Raw genomic sequence first — 22,763 nt, forward strand, 5'->3', positions numbered from 1 at the left:
TTCAACTCAAACTGAAGTATTCTTTAATCCTATCGGTGTTCTTCTTATCAATATTTATGTCATCAAATAAAACAATCTTTGCTGTAAATCATCCAATTCTTCTACTGGAACTACATCTTCAAGATCACTGATTTCCGATATATTATCACCTGCCTCATCTTCAATGGTATCAAAAAACTCCTTCATCATTAAATTGGTCCGCGACCTTCCGACATATAAGATAAAGACGGATGGATAAAGGAATCGTTTATAATTCTAGTATGCTACAAGATATGAATAGCGTTCTGTGTGGTTATTGCATCTACTTCATAGTCCCTCGTTGGGGGGTGGCCTATGTGTGGTATTCTTCTCCATTTTACTCAAGTACCATCATCGGAAAACAAGTACCATGTAGGAGGTTTTAAGTAGTATTTTTATGTAGATGTATATATAACATCATGTCGTCTTACTGTGTTGAGGTGTAAAGAAAACTGTGGAAGCGAATTCCACTGCTGTGAAGACTAAGAACAACCGACAACCGGATAGCTGTGATGTCTGTATGCCCTGTGTATGGAGCCAAGAAATCCAGATTTATATCCATACAGGAAACCAAAAGAGGTGGGTTTTTGGGATTGCTCAGATCTTTGTTGGGCTTTGGTGCTGCCGGTAGAGGTGTGAGTTTGCCCGGCACCGCTGGTGGGGTAAGGAGAAGGTAAAAAGGTAAAAACGGTGACAAATATAAAAAAGGTAAATGGAATTAGTGGGGAGAGATCAACTTGCTGAAGAACTCCATAAATACAGCAAACGTTGGTTTCCAACAAGACGCGTGATTGTTGGAGGTGTGGACAATTACATGGTCTGCAGATTTAGTTGATATGCGGTCTTTCTCAAAATACAACGACGGAGTCAAGTATCTTCTCAGCGTTATTGACATTTTAGCAAGTACGCATGGTCGATTCCTTTACACAGTAAAACGGTAAAACGGGCAAACGTATCGTAGAAGCTTGGGAGGCAATTCCCAAGAAACTTATGAATTTGTGGGTAGATCGTGGTGGTGAGTTTTACAATAGGACCATGGATCGCTGGTTAAATGAAAATAATATTCACAGGTATTTGACCTACGGTAAAGGAAAAGCGGTGGTAGAAAGGTTTGATTGGACTCTGAAAACGGGGATGTGGAAGTATTTCTTGGCTAATAACACATATAGATATATCGACATTTGGAATACCCTGTTGAAACATTACAATACCTCTTATCACAGATCTATACGAATGACGCCCGCAAAAGCCAGAAAAACGAACTCCTCGTTTGGAATCATTTGTATTGAGAAGAAATATCTGTAAAAACTTAAAATTCAAAGTCAGTGATCATGTTCAAATTGCTGAGAAGAAGACCACCTTTGAAAAGGTATATAGACCCAATTGGACTGAAGAAGTTTTCGAGATCATTGAAATACAGAACACCAACCCGGTGATTAACAAAATCAAAGACTGGAACAGGGAGGTCATAGACAGCTCCTTCTACGAGCCAGAGTTACAAAAGACATTCCAAGACGTGTTTCGCATCAAAAGGGTGGTATGGAGAAAGGGCCGACGACTGTTGGTCAAACGGAAAGGATATCTTGATACGATCAACAGTTGGGAGTCTATAGACTACTTCACTCTTGGATAAAATCTTTGATAGTGGTCGATAGTTGCTCGTTGTTGAGGAGAGATATTTTCGGCGGTGGGTGTACATTGTTGGGCTTGCTCTGGGAGACCCATTTGCATGAATATCGTGGATAGAATATATTCCAATTTGATGAGTTTTCTTTGGTAGAGGCTATACCATGTCTCTATCTGTCAAATTATCATCGCGACCGTCCTCTTGAGATCATCCTTGGTGAGATCAAATCTTTCCAATTGTTTGTTGATGTGGTGTTTGGATCTTTTGACGTAGTGGGTGTTTGGCCTCGCTTTTGGTCGTTCTACAACGTGGATGCAACCACATCCCCACATTCGTATTTCCATTCACACATCCGCATTCAGTCCGCTCTATAGAGGTCTACATATTGGATGTGACCACATCCCTTGCACACATATTCCCATTAACAATCCGGTTTATATTTTCCACTACAGTCACGGTTTTATGGATAGGTTCGATCCATTCCAATGTTAGAGGACGATGGGGTGTAATGCCAACACTCGTTGTACATGGTATATATACAATCAGGGCAAACCTCCCGAGGTCCAGTGTCGTACCAATAGTCCATCAACATCTTTATCGCTATTAGGGTTCGTTTCTCTAATAGAGTGCAAGATTTTTATGTAACCGTTTATATAGCCATGGAGGCCCTTGACTTATGCAATAGAGTGTTAGCCATAGAGATGTTCTACCCCTTGTCGAGCAAGCTAACATCAATGTAGGGCCTGTCGAAATTAAAGTGGACCCAGTTAGTATCAATGTGGAATGTGTCAAAATTGAAATGAATCTTAAGAATCCGACCACTAAAGAGCTCAAAGACCTATTTCAATTAGTCTTCCAGGACCAAGCGGCAATTGAAGACCTGCGTGTGCCATCCACAGAGACCCCAACAAAGTCAAATCGACCAAGGAGGAGTCGTTCAACGAACCTTGGGTGCAGACTAGCATTTCATGAGGTGCATTCTCACGGAACCATAGCCAGTGTTGATGATGTGGCTGCAACATTTTTATATAACCATATACATAGCTGTAGAGGAACTGGAATACCTCTTGCATTTGTACGACGAAAGCCATATCAGTGCGGTAGTGCTCAACAGTGCATTGCGTGTTTTGAACCTGACCACTAAGGAGCTTACGTACCTCTTATAACTATATGACCAGGAGCATATGAGTGGCACGGCACTCAACTGCATTGCGTGTTCTGGCATCGGAGATGCTGAAATACCTCTTACAACTACACAAGCATGATAGAATTGGTGATGAAGTGTTCGACTTGGCATTGCGTGTTCTGAGACCTCCCTACAAAGATATGGATGTGGAGGAAACATCGTATAAACCCAAGCAGGAAGAGGAGATCAAAGAGGAGCCGTACGACGAATCTTGGTGTATGCCAGGGATGACAACTCCTAAACCGACCCCCGACGAACCATAGCCAAGTTGCAAAATTGTGGTTGTGAAAGAATTTGCTCTCCTGTAATAGGTTGTATAATAATAACAGTACCTCCACATCTCGGGTGACAAGGGAGATAACCCCTTGATGTGGAGACCCACGTTTACATTGTAGGGTACAAGAGGAGGGGACGTTTTAATGATCACTGTAATACAAAAGGCTATTTTTGACAGGTGGTAAGATCCCACCTCCAGACCCACTACTTCCGATATTCTTGTTGATGTATGTTGTTGTCAATTAGAAGTGGTACAGAATATACGCAGCAGTGTTTGACTAGGTAGAAACATTATATGGGATATCCTCGAGAGACAGAACACGCTAGCAGTTAGAAATTTGTTTGTGTCTTGGTAATGAAAAGTGGTGCTTGAGCATGCCATATTTTGCCTCGAGATTGGTGCTAACACACTTGATGTGAGTGTTGGAGTGGTTGGGAAACACTGGAGTGGCTGTCTTTGCTGGTTGTAGCTTTGTTGTGATCATAGTAACATTGCCTAATTGTCTCTATAGTTTGAACTACCAAACTGTGCATTTGTTGTGGTGCTGTGCTTGTGAATCAAAGCACATCAACAACACCATGCCAGTGGACAATATACCTTGTGCATTTGGTTTACATATAATGTGGTAAACTGTTTCGTATTAATATCAGGCTGTCGGTAGTTAATTAACTAAGAATCATGCTGGTTGTTGATCAGAATTACCATTGTGGGAAACAAAATTCTTAGTGAATGTTTGAAAGATGAGGGCATACGTGAAAGTAGACAGGTTTAGTGAATCGAATCATCCTGTTGTAGATGTCATTGCATATACGTCTATATCACCGTAATCGGTTATACACTGGGATGTGTTACTTGTATAGGTACAGAAAGAACAATATCTAAACTACAGGAAAGCTTTTCTGAATGACACAAGAGATGTATTCGAAGCTAGAAGAAAAGTTCAGTCAAGTATGACAGAAAACCTCAACATAAGCTTGTTGTATTACAGCATAACTGCTGTTGTCTGTAGGTGCAAAGCGTAAAGTCACAGCAGGTCCATCGCCTTTTGGTGGCATGAGTGGATCGGCTGCCTTGGCAGCTGTAGCAGCAGCAAATGCAGTAGCAGGTGAGCTTTAAATGCAGTTTATTTATTGTCCAGTGGGTGTTTCTGTAAATAAATGAAATAGGATTTTTAATGCTCAGAAGAAGATATAATTAATTATATGCTATAACTACCATGTGTACGACTGTTACACACGCACGCGATTGCTTTTTTATCAGTCTTTTTCTATTTCACAGCTCCAACAATCCAGTCAGGTTTAGCCACTACACTACCTGGAAGCTTGCAGCTTAACAATCTCAGCAATTCAGGTGGCTTACAGCTACAACCTACTGGAGGTCTTTCACTAACATCAACTGGAAGTGGTTTAGGTATATCTTAATAATTTAGCTTTGTACTCTGCTTGATAAATGGTTTGCTGTGTAAATCTTGTTGTAATATACACTTGAAATTTATTTAATAACTGACAAACACACTTACATTGCACAAGCACAGACACTTTATCTTCACACATCAGACGAAGGTCTAGGCACTAGAATTTCAGTAAGTCTTGTAGCTTGTTCAACATATTCAGCTGGTTTTGGTTAGCAATGGATTGTTTAAGAAAAGAGCACTGCTGTGTTGTCTTGGATACCCAAATTATTACCATATTACCCCGCATTTTGCTGCATGCCCGTATACGGCAAAGTTGACCAGGGTGCTGGTATACTCCAGGGTTTACTGGCATGCAGCAAAATTCGGGGTCAAACAACTGCTTCAAAGTACACGCAGTTTTGTCGCAATGGTATATGATTTTCTTCCACGTGCTAGACTAACACGACCTTAAACGGTTATTTGATGGTCATCCACGGCAATCGTGTCTTTCTCATGCCCCTCAAAAGTGGTATCCATCTCTGCCATCATGGATTACGTACGGGAAGTTAATATCTATTGTCTTGCCTTTACCAGTACCACCTGTTGCGTCAGCTCTTACCCCACCCTATACCGGCATGCTGGTTTAGTTGCCAGAACTGCCTCATGTAAGTTTTGGTAAATCTCACTTATACCATCATGCAGCAAAATGAGGGGTAATGTGGTACATCTGTACCAAACTGCTGGATTGTACAGTGTATGCAAGAATGTGTATATTTATGTTGATGTCAGATGATGATCTTTGTCTTGCTTGATGACACTGTATGTAACAAGGATGGAAATGAGTATGATACCTACTTACAAATACATGACTTCAAGGTTGCAAGTGGATTCTGATATTTGTCTGAAGTGATAGAGCCATTTGGACAACTGAAGGGTAGATTTAAAAATCCTTCCAGAAATTTTGGTGTGTGTTTCAGTATTCGTTTTCAAAAGTAGGTGCAGTCCATCTATGGTCATTGAGGAAGCTGGAATGAAACAGATGTGTAGCTGGCTGGAACTATCTTCAATACATTGGCAGCGACAGTCCAATAGTCAACGTAGTTCATATATGTAGATAATTTCAAATAGCACAAATTGCAACGCACCTGGTGCTGGCTCATAGAGCAACCTTTGTCATTTCTTTACCAAAGTGGACTGAAACGCTCCAGTCGGATTTCATAAACTGTACTGTTTTTTTCTCAAATTTATGATTGCAGGATTACAACGAGCTGTGTTGCCCAAGTCCAGTACTGTGTTTTTGCTGAAATGTTTGACCAAAACCAGCATTCTCTGCTTGGTGTTGCTTGGTGCCAGTTTCTAGTATAAGTGTAGTTGGACCAAGCTAGGAACAAGCCAGACTGGGCTGGCCTCGTCCATTTAATTGCCTTGTGCCAATTAATGGTCAGTGTAAACATGAGCAAGCTGGACTGGATATATTGACAAAATGCATGCAGTTAGTTGTAGTACACCCTGGACATGTCACAGATGGACTAAGGTGATAAATCTGATCTCATTTTGAAGACAAAAAGAGATTGAAGCCCAGATGATGGAGTCCATATTGTATATCTCCAAATGAATGTGTAATGCGGATGCTTGTAATAGTTAAGAGCTCCAACCAGCCAGAACAAACTAAAACATATTTTGATATGCTTATTCCTGTGCCTACACCCTAGAAGAGAACACCACGTTGGCCTCCATTTTGGTGCAAGTCATGTGATATGATGGCACATCTATGTAGCCTTTTGAAAATTAGTGCTGTAGAAACCAGCAGGCAGCATATTACATAAGTAGATGCATGACCCATCCTTCGTATGGGGCAGAGTAAGTAATAGTGTTCTGACGAAGGACTGTCCGTAATTGCTCTTGGTGCAAGAAACATGTAGATTGGATTCGGTGGAAATGCAATCAGAATTTGAAGAGAAATGCAAGCGCAAGAAGAGTAGATTAAATCAATCGGCAAGAAATCTTTAATTGCTGGAAGCATTGCGAAAGACGGCGACACGTACAGTCTCTGCAGGACTGGTGTGGGGGTGTGTTCAAATGAACTGGAAGGTGTAGCATTTGCGTCATCGAGAAATTTTATGTGGGGGTCGACCCTTCGAGAGTTGACTTGGTGCATTATATTTGAACTTTTTACACAAACCTTCTCTTTTGCGTGCCCTGAGTCTATGCTGACTTTCGTTGAGAACAGACAAAAGATGTGGCCATATATCACATGCATGCACGCACACACACACACACACACACACACACACACACACACGACTCTATATATTAGATTGACACTTAAATCAAATGAGTTAACCGAGCTGGGTTTGCTTGATCAGTGTAAATGCACTATAAGACGGAAGTCAAATAATGAAGGAAGTTGTGGAAACTGTAGACAAGTGGAAAATTGTGACAGATTGGGCATCTTTTAACATGGCATTGCATGGTCAACTGGCCCACAATGTTGATGCCAATGCCAATGGATACTTATCCACGTTTTCACTGCCATTGACATACGTATTTTCATATTCACTTTCATGCTATGATAAGGAGCTGTCAAGTGTAGATTGCCTTTTAAAAATAATGATAATGTGAATGTGAGGCGAGACCCCGGCAAGTTGATGAAAGATAATTGGATGGAGTGAGATGATGATGGTGGTGACGGTGGCGGTGGCGGTGCCAGTTGTGATGATGATATTTCTTTGCCCTAGTTAGCAGACTGCACTACAGGATCCGATGTGCTTGGCTAGGCTTGGTTTTTGCCAGTTATTGACAGTCTGGTCATCAGTCTGCAGATTCCTCATTTCGTATAAATCTATAAATGTCTCATTTCATTAATTAAGGACTGGGGCATACTTGGTGCAGTGAACATGCCATATTACCTTTCCTGACTGTATGGTGAGTTAATGAATTTGACATATTTACATAATTGCTGTGTTTATTTTAAGATGTTGTTCAGAAGTGTTTATGGGTCTTGTGAATCATGAAATGATTGATACAGCTTTGTATACCAATTCATTCAACCATGTGCTAACATTAGTCTGTCTTATTATGTGGAAGTTTGCATTCAATGGTGGATCCAGACTAAAAGAAAAGAATGGTGCAAACTAAAACGCTTGGACAATTTAGAGAGGTTTTACTAAAAGTTGGTGAATACCATAGTATATGTTAATGTGTTCATTACCAGATGAATTTTATATCTACAACATAGTATCATGGTATATTATATGTGTGTACTCATGAGGAACAGGTACAGGAAACATATCTTTTTGGCATGCAGAGTGCATGTGAAAAGGTTAACGTCTCAAGACTTACCTAAAGTCTACAATGGGCCAAGGACTCAATGGACTTGCACTACATGAACTTCAATTATTATGATGCAACTTTGGATACGTTTGTTAACAAACAACGTCACAGAATGTCTTTCTTCAAACTGGACAGTAATTAATTAGGTTAAGATTTTAGGCCACTCACTGCGCTAACAGCAGCAACTGGTTTAAGAGTAAGAATGTTAGGAAAATAAGTTTTGACACTTTGTTTGACAGGTTTTATATCTGGGAATGAAGCACAACAGTTCTCTAACTACATTGTCTGGTGGAAAAGGTCATCATTCCTGGACCTTGTATTTTGTTCCTTACTCGCAACCTGAAGAAAGGTGGTGCCTAGGCACCCCAGGCACCACCCTGGATCCACCACTGGCACTGCATTTCTCCGTCAGCAAAAGTTAAACAGATTAGATCCAGATGCTTCTGTGTATAGAAGCCATAAGACAGTCCAATGACTACTGTTAAAACACCTAAACTTGCTACGACATGTTACATATGCAGAGAACGTACCAAAGACTGAATGTACTTTGCATACTAAATTAGTATATGTGTACTAAGATAATTGTCATTACCATTCTTGGTGGACGTGATACTAAAATAAATTGTTGGGTATGATGGCTGTTGTAGTAATGTAAAACTCATTGTGCTAGGAGCAAGTTTGGGACAACAAGGCTCAACTGGATTACAGCTCAGAGGAGCATCAACTGGACTTCAACTTGGTTCCGCAGGAGCAGGTATAACTAGCAGCTTACAACTAGGGCAGAGTGGGCTGAGTGGCTCGCAAGCAGCAGCTGCTAGTATTGGTGGGGTACAACAGAAACCCTTTCAACTCCAGCCTGTACCTGCAGGCAAGCGAGGAAGAAAACCATGACAAATGAGTTGAGGTAGACTAACATGCATATGAGCAGTAACTAATGTGACAACAGCTGTAAGCATGTCTTCTGAGGAGCTGACAAGTGAAAATTGAATAATTATTGTCTTTGTAAATGTTAATTTTGCTGTGTACTTTTTATATTAGCTGCAACTTGGACGATGTAATGCAAGGATAACGCAAACTGCCACCTGGTTAGCTAGTTCGATCACTGAAGAATTTCTAAAAAACTGTCCAAAAGAATGTGTTATGATCTAAATAGTAGCTAGCATGCGTGTGTCAATCTCATTCTGCAAGTGAGCAAAAACTTGATTTCACATAAGGCCAGTTTCTCATCTCATCATTCTTAGCAAATGACGCGGGAGACCAGACATTGCCATTATGCCATTATTTTATGTCTGCTCAATTGGTATGGTTTAGTTTAAATACCATATATTTATTAAATACATACCCTTAGAGAGTATAGTGAAAAGCACTGATGACGCTACAAACAGATGGTCTTCGCTTACGCACTTCCGGGAAACCGTTTCTCTAAGTTGACGAAGTCACATTTGGTGGGTTCAAAGACATATTTTGTCACACACGTACACCAAAGCCATATGCATTTTTCCGCATATGCTGTGTATGAAGCGGGACTTAAAGGAAATCCTATTCCACATACAGAAGTCAAAGACTCTGCAAAAACAAGGAAGACTAGGAAATCTGTATAATATTGACATGACCGGATTGTAGAAGGACTAGGACAGAACAATAATAAACTAACAATAATAATAACAAGGCAATTCATAATGCCATTAACTAGATAGTGATAGAAAATATTGTATATGTAAATACAATCAAGTGAGACCGACCATCCCTATAGCATGTAGTTTGCTTTGTTGTCTTGGTCTGCTTCACTATTTGTCTGTCTGTCTGTCTGTCTGACATTATCACTATTACAGACAAAGGAAATACCTAGTCATAAATACGAGTTCAACAGGCTTTTAGGGATGCTATACCTATCAATCTAATGTACAAAACAGAGTCACGAAAACGTTACTCTGATAATTGGAAGCTAGAATAGTTGTAGTGTCATTGAGAAGCGCTTCTATGTTGTGTGTCTCTCTGTTCCATGTCTGTCTTTTATTCATTCATCAAGGCTAGAATATTAATGTACACGGAGGCTGCTAGAAACCTCTACAAAACTTCTAGATAAAATGTCTAAAGCAAATCCATCTTTTGCTACTCCAAAGGCCACAAAGCCTGGAAACTTAAAAGGAACTACTCATCAAAACTACCTATAGAAATCCTTCTACTTTTTATATATTACTCTCAAGTGGCATTTCTGCATGTAATTGAACAGACATGTGTTCTCTCCTCTACTAGGGTAGGGGCGCATTTCTTTAATCTCCACAAGCTAATCCGGTTGAGCTCTACTGGATTAACCGGAAGTATTCCAGTGGAATCGGTTTAGTGTGGAATAAAGAAACAAAGTGCGTTGTGTTAATTAGTACCTAGTGCAAAATGGATCGAACTTGTACTTTTGCCTGTCTATGGCTGCATTTGCAGCTTCTGTGTTTGTTTTGTTGTGTGATGACACTGATCTGTTGCTACTGACTCCTCCCCTTCATTTTCACGCGCATGTACTTTTAATTGGGTATGCCTATCTCCACAAACTAATCCACCTCACTGGATTAGTTTGTGGATATTGGGTAAGCTCAATCAGATTAGGTTGTGAAGATAAAGAAACCCGGTAGAGGTCACAAACTCAACCGGATTAGGTTGTGGAGATAAAGAAACGCACCCTAGGTCTTACACTGTGAGCTGTTGCTGTATCCATGCTCGTCAGTAGATCTGAGAGACAGCTGATGCAAGCATTTTACTGCCTGTTGTCCACAATGTCTGTCAGTTAGCTGTCTCTCATGTATTAAATCGCAATTTAGAGTACGTACTCGATGGCTACTACAAACCTCTACAATTGTTCAGTGATGTCCAAGCTACTTTTATCTACTCCAAGACCACAAGGCCTGGAAACTTGTAAAAACTACTAATCGCATCTATTTAGACGTCCTTCTATTTTTCTATATATCACTGAGTTACATTTCTGTAGTTGAACAGACAGACGTTCTCCAGTATGTTTTAAAACTGAGCTGTTGCTATTTCCACACTCGCCTGTAGACCTTAGAGAGAGCTGATGTAAGTATACGTATTTTTCTGCATGTTGTCCCCAACGTCCAAAATGTTCAAAGACCAAAGCCAATTTTTTTAATCTGACCCCACTGTTCATTGCTGTATTCCTCTGTTCTTGTCTGTTCTCTTCTGTCTGTCTGTCTGTCAGTCTCTGTCAAAGAACATTTATTGAAAACATCAACGCTGATACCGAAAAGGCTACATATAACACTTTAAGAGTTCAAGATAAACGACCATAGTGGTTGTAGAAAAAAAACTCTAACGACCATCTGATGTTTGTAGCTATCATCTACAGAGTCATTTACTACAAACTATTCTGTCAATCTTTTTAGCTAAAACACTACTATTGCAACGTTGTAGTAATGTTATTGACAGTATTCGCCGCCAGTACGTTATAAATTCAATGGAATTCAGCTTCTGTCTGTCTGTCTGTCTGTCTGTCTGTCACTATTCTAGATACTGAAAGGAGATGCGCCGGTGTTACCGAGTATGCGGATGTGACGTGCGCTCGCCAGCCACTCTATACGCCATCCTCTAATTCCCAACTGGTACAGTAGAGTGCAAGATGTGCCCGCTGCAGTCGGAGTAAGCCGGCTCACCGAGCCGCTTTTGCGTGCGTCCGTCCGTCGTGTGTCACGGAAGGTGCGTCTTCTTCGCGGAAGTGGCGTCCACGGGAAGAGTCTGAGATGGGGATGTTAGCTAAGGAGACAAAACTCTGGCTCGAGTAAATACTGTGTATTACAACGACAACAGCAAACGACTAGAATGCAAACTACCCCCGCGTCCGTCTGTCTAAATGTCTGTACGATTGACACGACGCCTATCTAGACTAGCTAAATTGCCCGGCTTCGCTCGGGTGCATTCAATTGTGTCTAAAATTTTAGTTACAGTTAGATGTTCTAAGTAATTAGCAGCGAGTATTCCATTTACAAATTATTCGATTCCGTATGCCGCTCATTAGATTTGGCTGACTCAAGTTGACATCAATTTAGTTCTAGTCTAGAAAACTTGCAAGAAAGAAATGAAGCGCTCCTGGAAATGCACTTATACGTACTAAACGTACGTCGTCTCTTGAACTCTAAAAGAAACCATTAATTAATTAGGTAATCCATTGTGGCGTCAATTCACAGAATTAGCAGCCCCTGACAATTCTCATAAAGTTAATTAATTTAACGTCGTATGCAAATTTATGTTGCATGAGTTCACATACATTTTTACTCCGTTCTGAAAAACTAGCAGCCAGACAGAATTCTCATTCATAGCTATATCCCATTCAATTACCGTTTCCAAAATCCCGTTGATTGGATTAGTGATTGGTTGAAGCCATTTCGACTTGGACGCCGCGTAAGTCACCTACTCACCTGGATAATCCGTTCCCCGTACTATATACCAAATGCCGACTCTCGTCATTTCGACAGTCCCGCTGAACGACGTCACTTCGAAGACGTTGCTGGCGTTGCGGGGAACACGTGTATCGAACGTGGCAGCTCTTCGATGGGCATAGACGGGCAAAAGACTGTGGGCGTTTTCTGAAGACCCGGATATTCGCAAAAATATCTTCCGTCTCCCAACGTCGCCTGCAATAAATGAAACGCTCCGCGCGTACCGTCCGACGTCGGGAATGTGCAGGTTAAATTCGGTGCAGGTCCGATACGCCGTTACGGAGATATTCGCGCGCGAGCGGAGGCGGCTTCCGTTGGCTGGAAATCGCAAGACGACGACAAATTCACTTTCGACAGCTAGAGATTCGGCGTGCGCGAACCAAATTTGGTGGACACACACACACACACACACACACACACACACACACGCGCGCGCACACACACACACACACACACGCGCGCACACACACACACACACACACACACACACACACACACACGCACACACACACACACACACGCACACACACACACACCAGCTCACACACACACACACACACACACACACACACACACAGACACAGACACAGACACACACACACCAGCTCTCCTTTATTTAATAGATAGATATTGTACGTTCTAACGCACGCTGAGTAAGCCTTACACAAAAGCTACCGCACGCTAACAATTATTATTCTAACAATTTAGAACATTGAAAACTTGCCAAATAATGGACGACTGGTGAAAGTTCATTTTTTTGTTTTCCCTACTAGGTGTATAGGGCGGGCTAGGACTAGATAGTTTTCAATAATGTTCATCGTTACCTACTCCTCCAATGCCACAAAGGTCTGGAAACTTGTAAAAACTATTCATTGCATATATTTCGACGTCTTTCTATTTTTCTATATATGACTCTCAAGTTGCATTTCTGCAGTTGGACACAGACGTTGTACTCTCTAGTATGTTTTCTGTCTGCCTGCCTGCCTGTCTGTCTGTCTGTCTGCCTGTCTAGTTAAACCAACATTACTCGTGCCGCTAGACACCGATTTAGAACACCCACTTGCCATATACAGGCTAGTGCACCTGTATGTATATCTGTTTCCATAGTGATCTACTGATGGCGTTATGAGTATTAGCATTACTTTAGTTGCAATGCAGCTGCACTGTCTGGTGATCAATAAAAATATATCTTTTTAATCATTTTCTCGGAATCGCTGCAAATTCAATCAACATAATGTCTGGAAACTGTAGATAAATTATCCAGATTTCTTTTGCAATTATTATATGCTTGCTAGGAGATCAGGTTACGATGCAGTTTACAGTTATGCAGACATTAGCCGAAGTAAATGTACCAGACAATCTACGTCCTCTCTTCTTGCAAGAGTTTGCTCAATTCTCCTGAATTCTTCAACGCTAGAGTTTCATCTCCTCCTCCCACAAATCTGCCGTTGATGAAGACTCTCGGCACCGTCTTGGCTCCGGTCATCTTCTGCATTATATCTCGAATCGCAGGACCATCTTTGTCCTGGTCCAATTCAACGACGTGAGCATTAGCTCCAACCTCTTCCAAAGCTTGTCTAGCTTTCCTGCAATAGGGACATGTGGTTGTAGAAAATACAAGCACTTTGTGCTGAGAGCGTAGCTTGTTCACACGCTCTCTGACTCCTTGATTGTTGAATGAACGACTAGATGTACCTCCCATATTAGAACGAAAAGTTGTTGATAGCGTACAGAAACGTCTTGACATCCGGGATGTGGACGCTAAGGATATCCAGGATTAGTCTCGCGTAGCCAGACCATCTCCGCCTACATCCTTTCGGCGAGAGATAGTCTGGGGAAATGCCTAATCCATTCTTGTTCTGAGCTCCCCAAGAATCGTGGGGATAAAGACCTCTTTATAGACAGCAGGAGGTCTGAGTAGATGTTGCTCAATCGCATTCCGCTCGTCTCGCATGTGCTAATTACTGGTTAGTTACAATTGTAACAAAGATGTATGCCTGTGAACGGACGTCCTCCTAATCAAAAGAGAAGACATTCGTTCGTCAATCTTGTTTACTTTGAATAGAGCGTTGAACACAGTAGCGCACTAGATAACGAGACTGAAAAAAGCGTGAATTCCCACAGCCAGGATGATCATGCTGCTTGATCGAGAGACGTTTTTAGTCCCTCGACACGTCAGACAAATACATGTAAGAACACAAGGCGCTGTAACTAGCGGCACTCTGCATTCAAACAACACGCTCAAACGAGCAGCAACTGAATACGACTAGCGGACGGCGAAAGAGCGTCATGACTAGACAAAAGCACGTCCCATGCTTACGTCAATAGATATAGAAATAAGTCGTCGATCGGTGAAGAAGCACAGCCTCGCGGACAATTTGGCCACAAAACGTACGTCCCTTCTGCAACAAGACAGTAGTTGAAGGTCTACAGGTCGAAGAAAGAATATCTAATTAGTGTATGTTCACAGGCATGACCGTAATCAACACAATCGAAATGTGCGGAATGCGATTGCGTGACACGTACCTACTTAGACCTCCTGCTATCTTTAGAGAGGTCTTTATCCTCCATGATTCGTGGGGAGCGCAGAACAAGAATTGTGTAAGCATTTCCCCAAACTATCTCTCGCCGGAAGGCTACGCGAGACTAATCTAGGCTAGGAGATGGCTGCAGTGTTACGTACGTTACGTAGTGTACGTTATGTAGTGTACGTTACGTAGTGTACGTTACGTAGTGTACGTTATGTAGTGTACGTTACGTAGTGTACGTTACGTAGTGTACGTTACGTAGTGTACTTTACGTAGTGTACTTTACGTAGTGTACCTTATTTAGTGTACGTTACGTAGTGTACGTTACTTAGTGTACAGTAGAGTAGTAACAGTACATACGTACTAGTCTCGCGTAGCCAGACCTTTACCCCACCCTCATGCCGCGCGAGAGAAAGGGTCTGGTGAGGTTCCTTTGATGTTGCCATGTTGCCGCGTCACCAAATTCCGGTGAACTAAAGACCCTATGAATGTTAAATAAGAGGCAAGATAATTGGCGAGCGAAGCGAACCTCTCTCTTGTCATGTCAATTGAGCTCGATATATATTATATTTATGTATTTATATACGTAAGTCAGCACTTGTCATATGGATTTACGGCAAAACGGAAAGACGGATCGACAAAATGGCGATGCCAGATGAATGCAATTCTGACTCCGTAACATATGCGCTAAAAATTGAAGCAAGGGACCCTTTTCGAGGGGTCGACTCAATTGTAATTTGTTGGCTAGAAGAGTGAAACGACTCTCGATTTTGCTCCCTTACGCGACTAAAGAGCAAAGCAGACTGATGCGTGACAAATGGAATTAAGAGGAAAAGCTAAAAGAAGAGAAAAGTCTGTTTTTAAGATTTCGAGCGTTACTTTGACAGAAATTATTGCTACACAAACATTATCACGTGACTACGCGACCATTGTTACGCGACCATCTCAGTAATCAAGTGACACGATTGAAGCGTGAACGAAGAATTGAAGACAACTATAGTATTTTGCGTTCAATTATCTGAACTTGGCGTTCAATTAGCTAATTTAGGCAATCATTTATCCGAATTGGGCGTTAAGTTATCCGATTCGGGCATTCAATTATCAGACTCAGGCATTCAAATAATCTGATGTTCTGTCTTGGAAGTATCAAATTTATAGAACTGATTGTTTCAGTCTGATACGTACATTAGAGTCAAAACCGCGCACATTTCTTTCATGAAGTCTTTCTATGATGCTCACTCATGTTTCAGCTGAACAATAAATGATTAATTAAAGAAAGATGAGAAGGCGAAGTAGTGAAATTCGAGCTCTTGATTAGCTAAAAACCCGCTATGTACGACGCATGATGGACTGTTGCATGGTATCACGCAGGACGCGCGGTTTACAATGTATGCGGATTACACCACGATTGACGGAGTAAGGGGTTGTTGTAGGCTTCCTAGATATGTAGATTTAGTTCGCTCACAACAGCTTAGGTAGACCTCCGCGGAAACGTGGGACACCAAGATTAGTGCAAAGGAAATTATCCTACAACACACACTAAAAACTCACGCTAAAGTCAAGACTAATTACAAATTATTGCGTCTAGATGAATGATGATATTTTGCAGCTGCCCAACCGCAGACTGCCCATGGTATGTAAGTTATTCAGTTTTTCATGATATTGCACAACAGCCGTAAGCAACGGATAATTGAACGCATGAGTCTAATAATTGAACACCGGATTCGGATAATTGAACGCAAAATACTATAGAAGAGCAGCTGAAAGTCTGTTTCCTGAGTTCCCGCGTTTGTTTGACAGAAACTATTGCTACATAGCGCAACCACTGTTACGCAAATAGGTAAAGACAGAACACCGTCGCTCGCCTAACACAAGAGCATTTACTAGTATATTTATCACAGGGTACGGCAGTACCCTGTATGTAGGGATTGACAAGGTTGTGTGGGCGTGGTCATATTTTAGACCTTCAGAAATCACCTTAAAATACGGTTAAATATCTTGAAAACGACAGATACAAAATCTTGCAAGTTCAACTACGCTTGACTACTTCTGAATTGATCTCAGCTTGTCTTCAGAAGGAGAAAATCGCTCGTTAATTTCGGAGTTTCGCTGGATTTGTCTTCTTTCTTCTTCTTCTTCTTCTTCTTCTTCTTCTTCCTCTTCTCCTTCGTCACGCATAACTCCTTGACTACGGCATATCTAAAGTTAAAACTTTGGGAAACGACGTAGAATAAGCCGACCTGTATTCTTTTGATGATAGAAAAAAGAAACATCTAAGAAAAAAGATTTCTAGAATGGATTTGAACCTGCTACCCTACTTGCGTTCAACCGCAATTGTTGTAAGCCATTGTTAACAAACAATAGCCAGGCAGCCAATCACAAGCTCTTGCTACGTTGCTTGAAGCAGTTTAGGGTACACGTGTACGACAAGGCGACAAGAATTCTTGACATGTTTCGTGGTTGAAAAACCTGAAAGCCTACAGTTAAGCAAAGAATCGCGCTCTTGAATCGCACGAGCAAACGCAAGAAGTGCGCGTAATTAATTAATTAGAAGTGACGTCAAACGTCATCGTAATCGCAGACGCGATATAACTCTTCTTCCCGTAGTTGGAACACCAACGCCTTCAAGCATTTGAATTATGGCAAAAGCAAATTAATTCGACTCGCTTCCATCACAAAATGTCGACTTTGCAGCGCTCGGAATGTGACGTTTGTTACAAGCGTAGAGGTGTGGCCTACGATAATAATTTTGCAGTTGTCTAGTGCTACCGTATTATATCTAAGACCGAACTCCCGCAAATCGAAGACCTCGTACTGTGTACAAGCCGGTCGCGTGTAGAAGTCGAGCTTTTGTTCAAGACACTCGGCACGCACGTACACACACGTTCGGTCACGTGCACGTGCGCAAATGTCGGCGTGTGCGTGTAGCGTTCAATGACACCTGGCCAACAATGATGACAAAGAAAAAAGGTGACGCTGCTGAAACCAGCATCTCGATTCTCATAGTAGTGACAAGTCTATCTAATCAAATCTTGCGTTTTCAACTAAGTGGTCTAGCTAACAAACTCATCGACATTCTGTAACGTGATGCATGACCATCAATGGAAATGCGAGCTTGCTTTGTTACCCACACCAAGAACTTTAGTTGTTTAAACGCTAATACTCATACCCCACCCGACACAAATTTTAAAATTATGCAAGAATGCATCTAGAAATTGTTGTAGACAACCAGGAGAGCTAACAGCTAATCATCTGCATAAATTCCTTCTTCAATCTACACACACACACACACACACACACACACACACACACACACACACACACACACACACACACACACACACACACACACACACACACACACACAACTACATGCACGTATGCTCGTAGCTCTGAAGCAAGTAGAACAGAGTTTCATACTTACTAGTGGTATTATTGCAACTAAATGTAACGTTTGATTCAAACCACCTATACACAAACACTGCATAGCTCTTAACATATTTGCAAGTACACTGTAAACCTAAGATCCACATGCTCGAGATATGAGACTATACATGTAGATCAAGTATGGTTTAGAAAATGAGTATTTTTGTTTGGCTATAAAATCTTTGTTTAATTAATGGAGTAAGCTGTGCTTTCGCACTCCTAAAAACTTACCAAACTAGAATTTTAAAAACTTTTTCCCTAAAAAAAGAAATAGATGTAGGGATTGTATAAAAAGTAATAAAAACAAGATCTATAGATAATATGAACAAAAGCCAGACATCATTAGTGAATCCTTCCAACCACATTCTCTGGAAGGATTCACTAATGATGTCTGGCTTTGGTTCATATTATCTATAGATCTTGTTTCTATTACTTTTTATACAATCCCCACGTCTATTTCTATTTTCAGGAAAAAAGTTTTTAAAGTTCTAGTATATTTATATATTTATATATATACGTAAGTCAGCACTTGTCATATGGATTTACGGCAAAACGGAAAGACGAATCGACAAAACGACGATGCCAGATGAATGCAATTTTGACTCCGTAACATATGCGCTAAAAATTGAAGCATGGGACCCCTTTCGAGGGGTCGACTCAATTGTAATTTCTTGGCTAGAAGAGTGAAACGACTCTCGATTTTGCTCCCTTACGCGACTAAACAGCAAAGGAGACTGATTCGTGACAAATGGAATGAAAAGGAAAAGCTAAAAGAAGAGAAAAGTCTGTTTTTTGAGTTTCCGCGCGTTACTTTGATAGAAATTATTGCGACGCGACCATTGTCACGTGACTATGCAATCATTGTTACCCGACTATCTCAGTAAACGAGTGAGACGATTGAAACGTGAACGAAGAATTGAAGACAACTATAGTATTTGGCGTTCAATTATCCGAACTCGGCGTTCAGTAACCGATTCAGGCAATCAATTATCCGAATTGGGCGTTCAGTTATCAGATTCGGGCATTCAATTATCCGATGTTCTGTCCTAATTAGAAGTACCAAATATAATAAAGAAACAATTATTTTAGTCGCACATTTCTTTCATGACGTCTTTCTAGGATGCTCACTCACGTTTCAGCTGAACACTAAATGATTGATTCAAGAAAGGTGGGAAGACGAAGTAGTAAAGTTCGAGCTCTTGATTAGCTAAAAACCCGCTACGACGCATGATGGACTGTTGCATGGTATCATGAAGGACGCGCGATTTACAAAGTATGCGGATTACACCACGATTGACGGAGCAAGGCGTTGTTGTAGGCTTCCTAGATATGTAGATTTAGTTCGCTCACAACTGCTTAGTTAGACCTCCGCAAAAACGTGGGACACCAAGATTAGTGCAAAGGAAATTATCGTACAACACACACTAAAAACTCACGCTAAAGTCAAGATTAATTACAAATTATTGCGTCTAGACAGCTGATGAATGATGATATTTTTGCAGCGGCTCAACCACAGGCTATGTAAGTTATTCAGTTTTTCATGATATTGCACAACAGCCCTAAGCTACGGATAATTGAACGCCCGAGTCTGATAATTGAGCGCCGAATTCAGATAATTGAACACCGGATTCGGATAATTGAACGCAAAATACTATAGAAGAGCAACTGAAAGTCTGTTCCTGAGTTCCCGCGTTTGTTTGACAGAAACTATTGCTACGTAACGCAACCATTGTTACGCAAATAGGTAAAGACAGAACACCATCGCTCGCCTAACACAATGCTAACCGAGCATTTACTAGTATTACCGCTTCTCATATGCAGGCTGTGGTTTCAAGCTGGGTGTCTTCTGGATGTAATCATCGATGCTATCTTCGACTCTAGGCAAGCCACGAATAACGTTTTATGTTGAACAGCCATCGCGAGGTGAGTTCTTATCGCCAAATGTTGTCGAATGGTGTGTACACGCGCGCCTTTTGACTAAGCTTTGCAGTCATTGGCGAGCGAAGCGAGCCTCTCTCTTGTCATATCAATTGAGCTCGAGATATATTATATTTATATATTTACAAACGGAATGGAAAGAAAAAAAGCTAAAAGAAGGGGAAAGTCTGTTTTTTGAGTTTCCGCGTGTTACTTTGACAGAAATTATTGTGACGCAACTATTATCACGTGACTACGCGACCATTGTTACGCGCCTATCTCAGCTAATAAACGAGTGAGACAATTGAAGCGTGAACGAAAAATTGAAGACAACTAGAGTATTTTGCGTTCAATTATTCGATTCGGGCAATCAGTTATCCGAATTGGGCGTTCAGTTATCCTATTCAGGCATTCAATTATCCGACTCAGGTATTCAATTATCCGATGTTCTGTCTTAGAAGTACTAAATTTATAGAAATAATTGTTTCAGTCTGATACGTAAAGTCAAAACCGCGCACATTTCTTTCATGACGTCTTTCTATGATGCTCACTCACGTTTCAGCTGAACAATAAATAATCGATTGATTCAAGAAAGGTGAGAAGGCGAACCAGTAAAATTCGAGCTCTTGATTATCTAGGAACCTGCTACAACGCATGATGGACTGTTGCATGGTATCATGCAGGACGCGCTGTTTACAAAGTATGCGGATTACACCACGATTGACGGAGCAAGGCGTTGTTGTAGGCTTCCTAGATGTGTAATTTAGTTCACTCACAACAGCTTAGTTAGACATCCGCGGAAACGTGGGACACCAAGATTAGTGCAAAAGAAATTATCCTACAACACTTACTAAATATTTACACTAAAGTCAAGATTAATTACAAAATTATTGCGACTAGACAGCTGATGAATGATGATGTCTAAGCAGCTGCCCAACCGCAGACTATGTAAGTTATTCAGTTTTCCATGATATTGCACAACAGCTCCTGGCAACGGGTAAATGAACGCCCAATTCGGATAATTGACCAACGGATTCGTATAACTGAACGCAAAATACTATAAAAGAGCAACTAAAAGTCTACAAATTATTGCGTTTATACAGCTGATGAATGATGATATTTGAGCAGCTGCCCAACCGCAGACTATGTAAGTTATTCAGTTGCACAACAGCCGTAAGCAACGGATAATTGAACGCCTGAATCAGTTAATTGAACGCAAAATACTTTAGAACAGCAACTGAAAGTCTGTTTCCTGAGTTCCCGGGTTTGTTTGACAAAAACTATTGCTAAGTAACGCAACCATTGTTACGCGAATTGGTAAAGACAGAACACCATCGCTCGCCAAACACAATGCTAACCGAGCATTTACTAGTATATTTATATATTTATATATTTATTGGCGAGCAAAGCGAGCCTCTCTCTTGTCATGTCAATTGAGCTCGAGATATATATATTTATTGGCGAGCGAAGCGAGCCTCTCTCTTGTCATGTCAATGGAGCTCGAGATATATTATATTTATATATTTATATATTTATATATTTATATATATACGTACGTCAGCACATGGATTTACGGCAAAACAGAAAGACAAATCAACAAAACGACGATGCCAGATGAATGCAATTTTGACTCCGTAACATATGCGCTAAAAATTGAAGCATGAGACCTCTTTTGAGGAGTCGACTCAATTGTAATTTCTTGGCGAGGAGAGTCAAACGACTCTCGATTTTGCTCCCTTACGCGACTAAAGAGAAAAGGAGACTGATTCGTGACAAACGGAATGAAAAAGAAAAGCTAAAAGAAGAGAACAGTCTGTTTTTTGAGTTTCCGCGCGTTACTTTGATAGAAATTATTGCTACGCAACCATTGTCACGTGACTATGCGATCATTGTTACGCGACTATCTCAGTAAACGAGTGAGACGACTGAAGCGTGAACGAAGAATTGAAGACAACTATAGTGTTTTGCGTTCAATTATTTGAACTCAGCGTTCAGTTACCCGATTCAGGCAATCAATTATCCGAATTGGTCGTTCAGTTATCCGATTCGGGCATTCAATTATCCGATGTTCTGTCCTAATTAGAAGTACCAAATATAGAAATAATTATTTTAGTCGCACATTTCTTTCATGACGTTTTTCTAGGATGCTCACTCACGTTTCAGCTGAACAATAAATGATTGATTCAAGAAAGGTGGGAAGGCGAAGTAGTGAAATTCGAGCTCTTGATTAGCTAAAAACCCGCTACGACGCATGATGGACTGTTGCATGGTATCACGCAAGACGCGCGATTTACAAAGTATGCGGATTACACCACGATTGACGGAGCAAGGCGTTGTTGTAGGCTTCCTAGATATGTAGATTTAGTTCGCTCACAACAGCTTAGTTAGATCTCCGTGGAAACGTGAGACACCAAGATTAGTGCAAAGGAAATTATCGTACAACACACGCTAAAAATTCACGCTTAAGTCAAGATTACTTACAAATTATTGCGTCTAAACAGCTGATGAATGATGATATTTGAGCAGCTGCCCAACCGCAGACTATGTAAGTTATTCAGTTTCCATGATATTGCACAACAGCCGTAAGCAACAGATAATTGAACGCCGAGTTCAGAT

At 41.0% G+C, this 22,763-nt stretch overlaps 2 protein-coding genes across 2 annotated transcripts; one reads left to right on the forward strand and one right to left on the reverse strand.

The window, feature by feature from the left end:
• Window positions 1–353: 353 nt before the first annotated feature.
• Window positions 354–9,021, forward strand: LOC134189970 (nucleoporin p58/p45-like). Its single transcript, XM_062658373.1, has 5 exons — window positions 354–597; window positions 3,969–4,056; window positions 4,118–4,213; window positions 4,387–4,518; window positions 8,505–9,021. Exons 1-5 carry the CDS (start codon window positions 550–552, stop codon window positions 8,723–8,725), a joined length of 585 nt encoding a protein of 194 aa, XP_062514357.1. The 5' UTR covers window positions 354–549; the 3' UTR covers window positions 8,726–9,021.
• Window positions 9,022–13,427: 4,406 nt separating this feature from the next.
• On the reverse strand, window positions 13,428–14,024 carry LOC134190023 (uncharacterized). The gene has a single exon (XM_062658434.1). The coding sequence runs from the start codon at window positions 14,021–14,023 to the stop codon at window positions 13,637–13,639; it is 387 nt and encodes a 128-aa protein (XP_062514418.1). The 5' UTR covers window position 14,024; the 3' UTR covers window positions 13,428–13,636.
• Between the last annotated feature and the right edge of the window lie 8,739 nt (window positions 14,025–22,763).

The sequence above is a fragment of the Corticium candelabrum genome, chromosome 14 (assembly GCF_963422355.1).
Source record: "Corticium candelabrum chromosome 14, ooCorCand1.1, whole genome shotgun sequence".
Taxonomy (NCBI): domain Eukaryota; kingdom Metazoa; phylum Porifera; class Homoscleromorpha; order Homosclerophorida; family Plakinidae; genus Corticium; species Corticium candelabrum.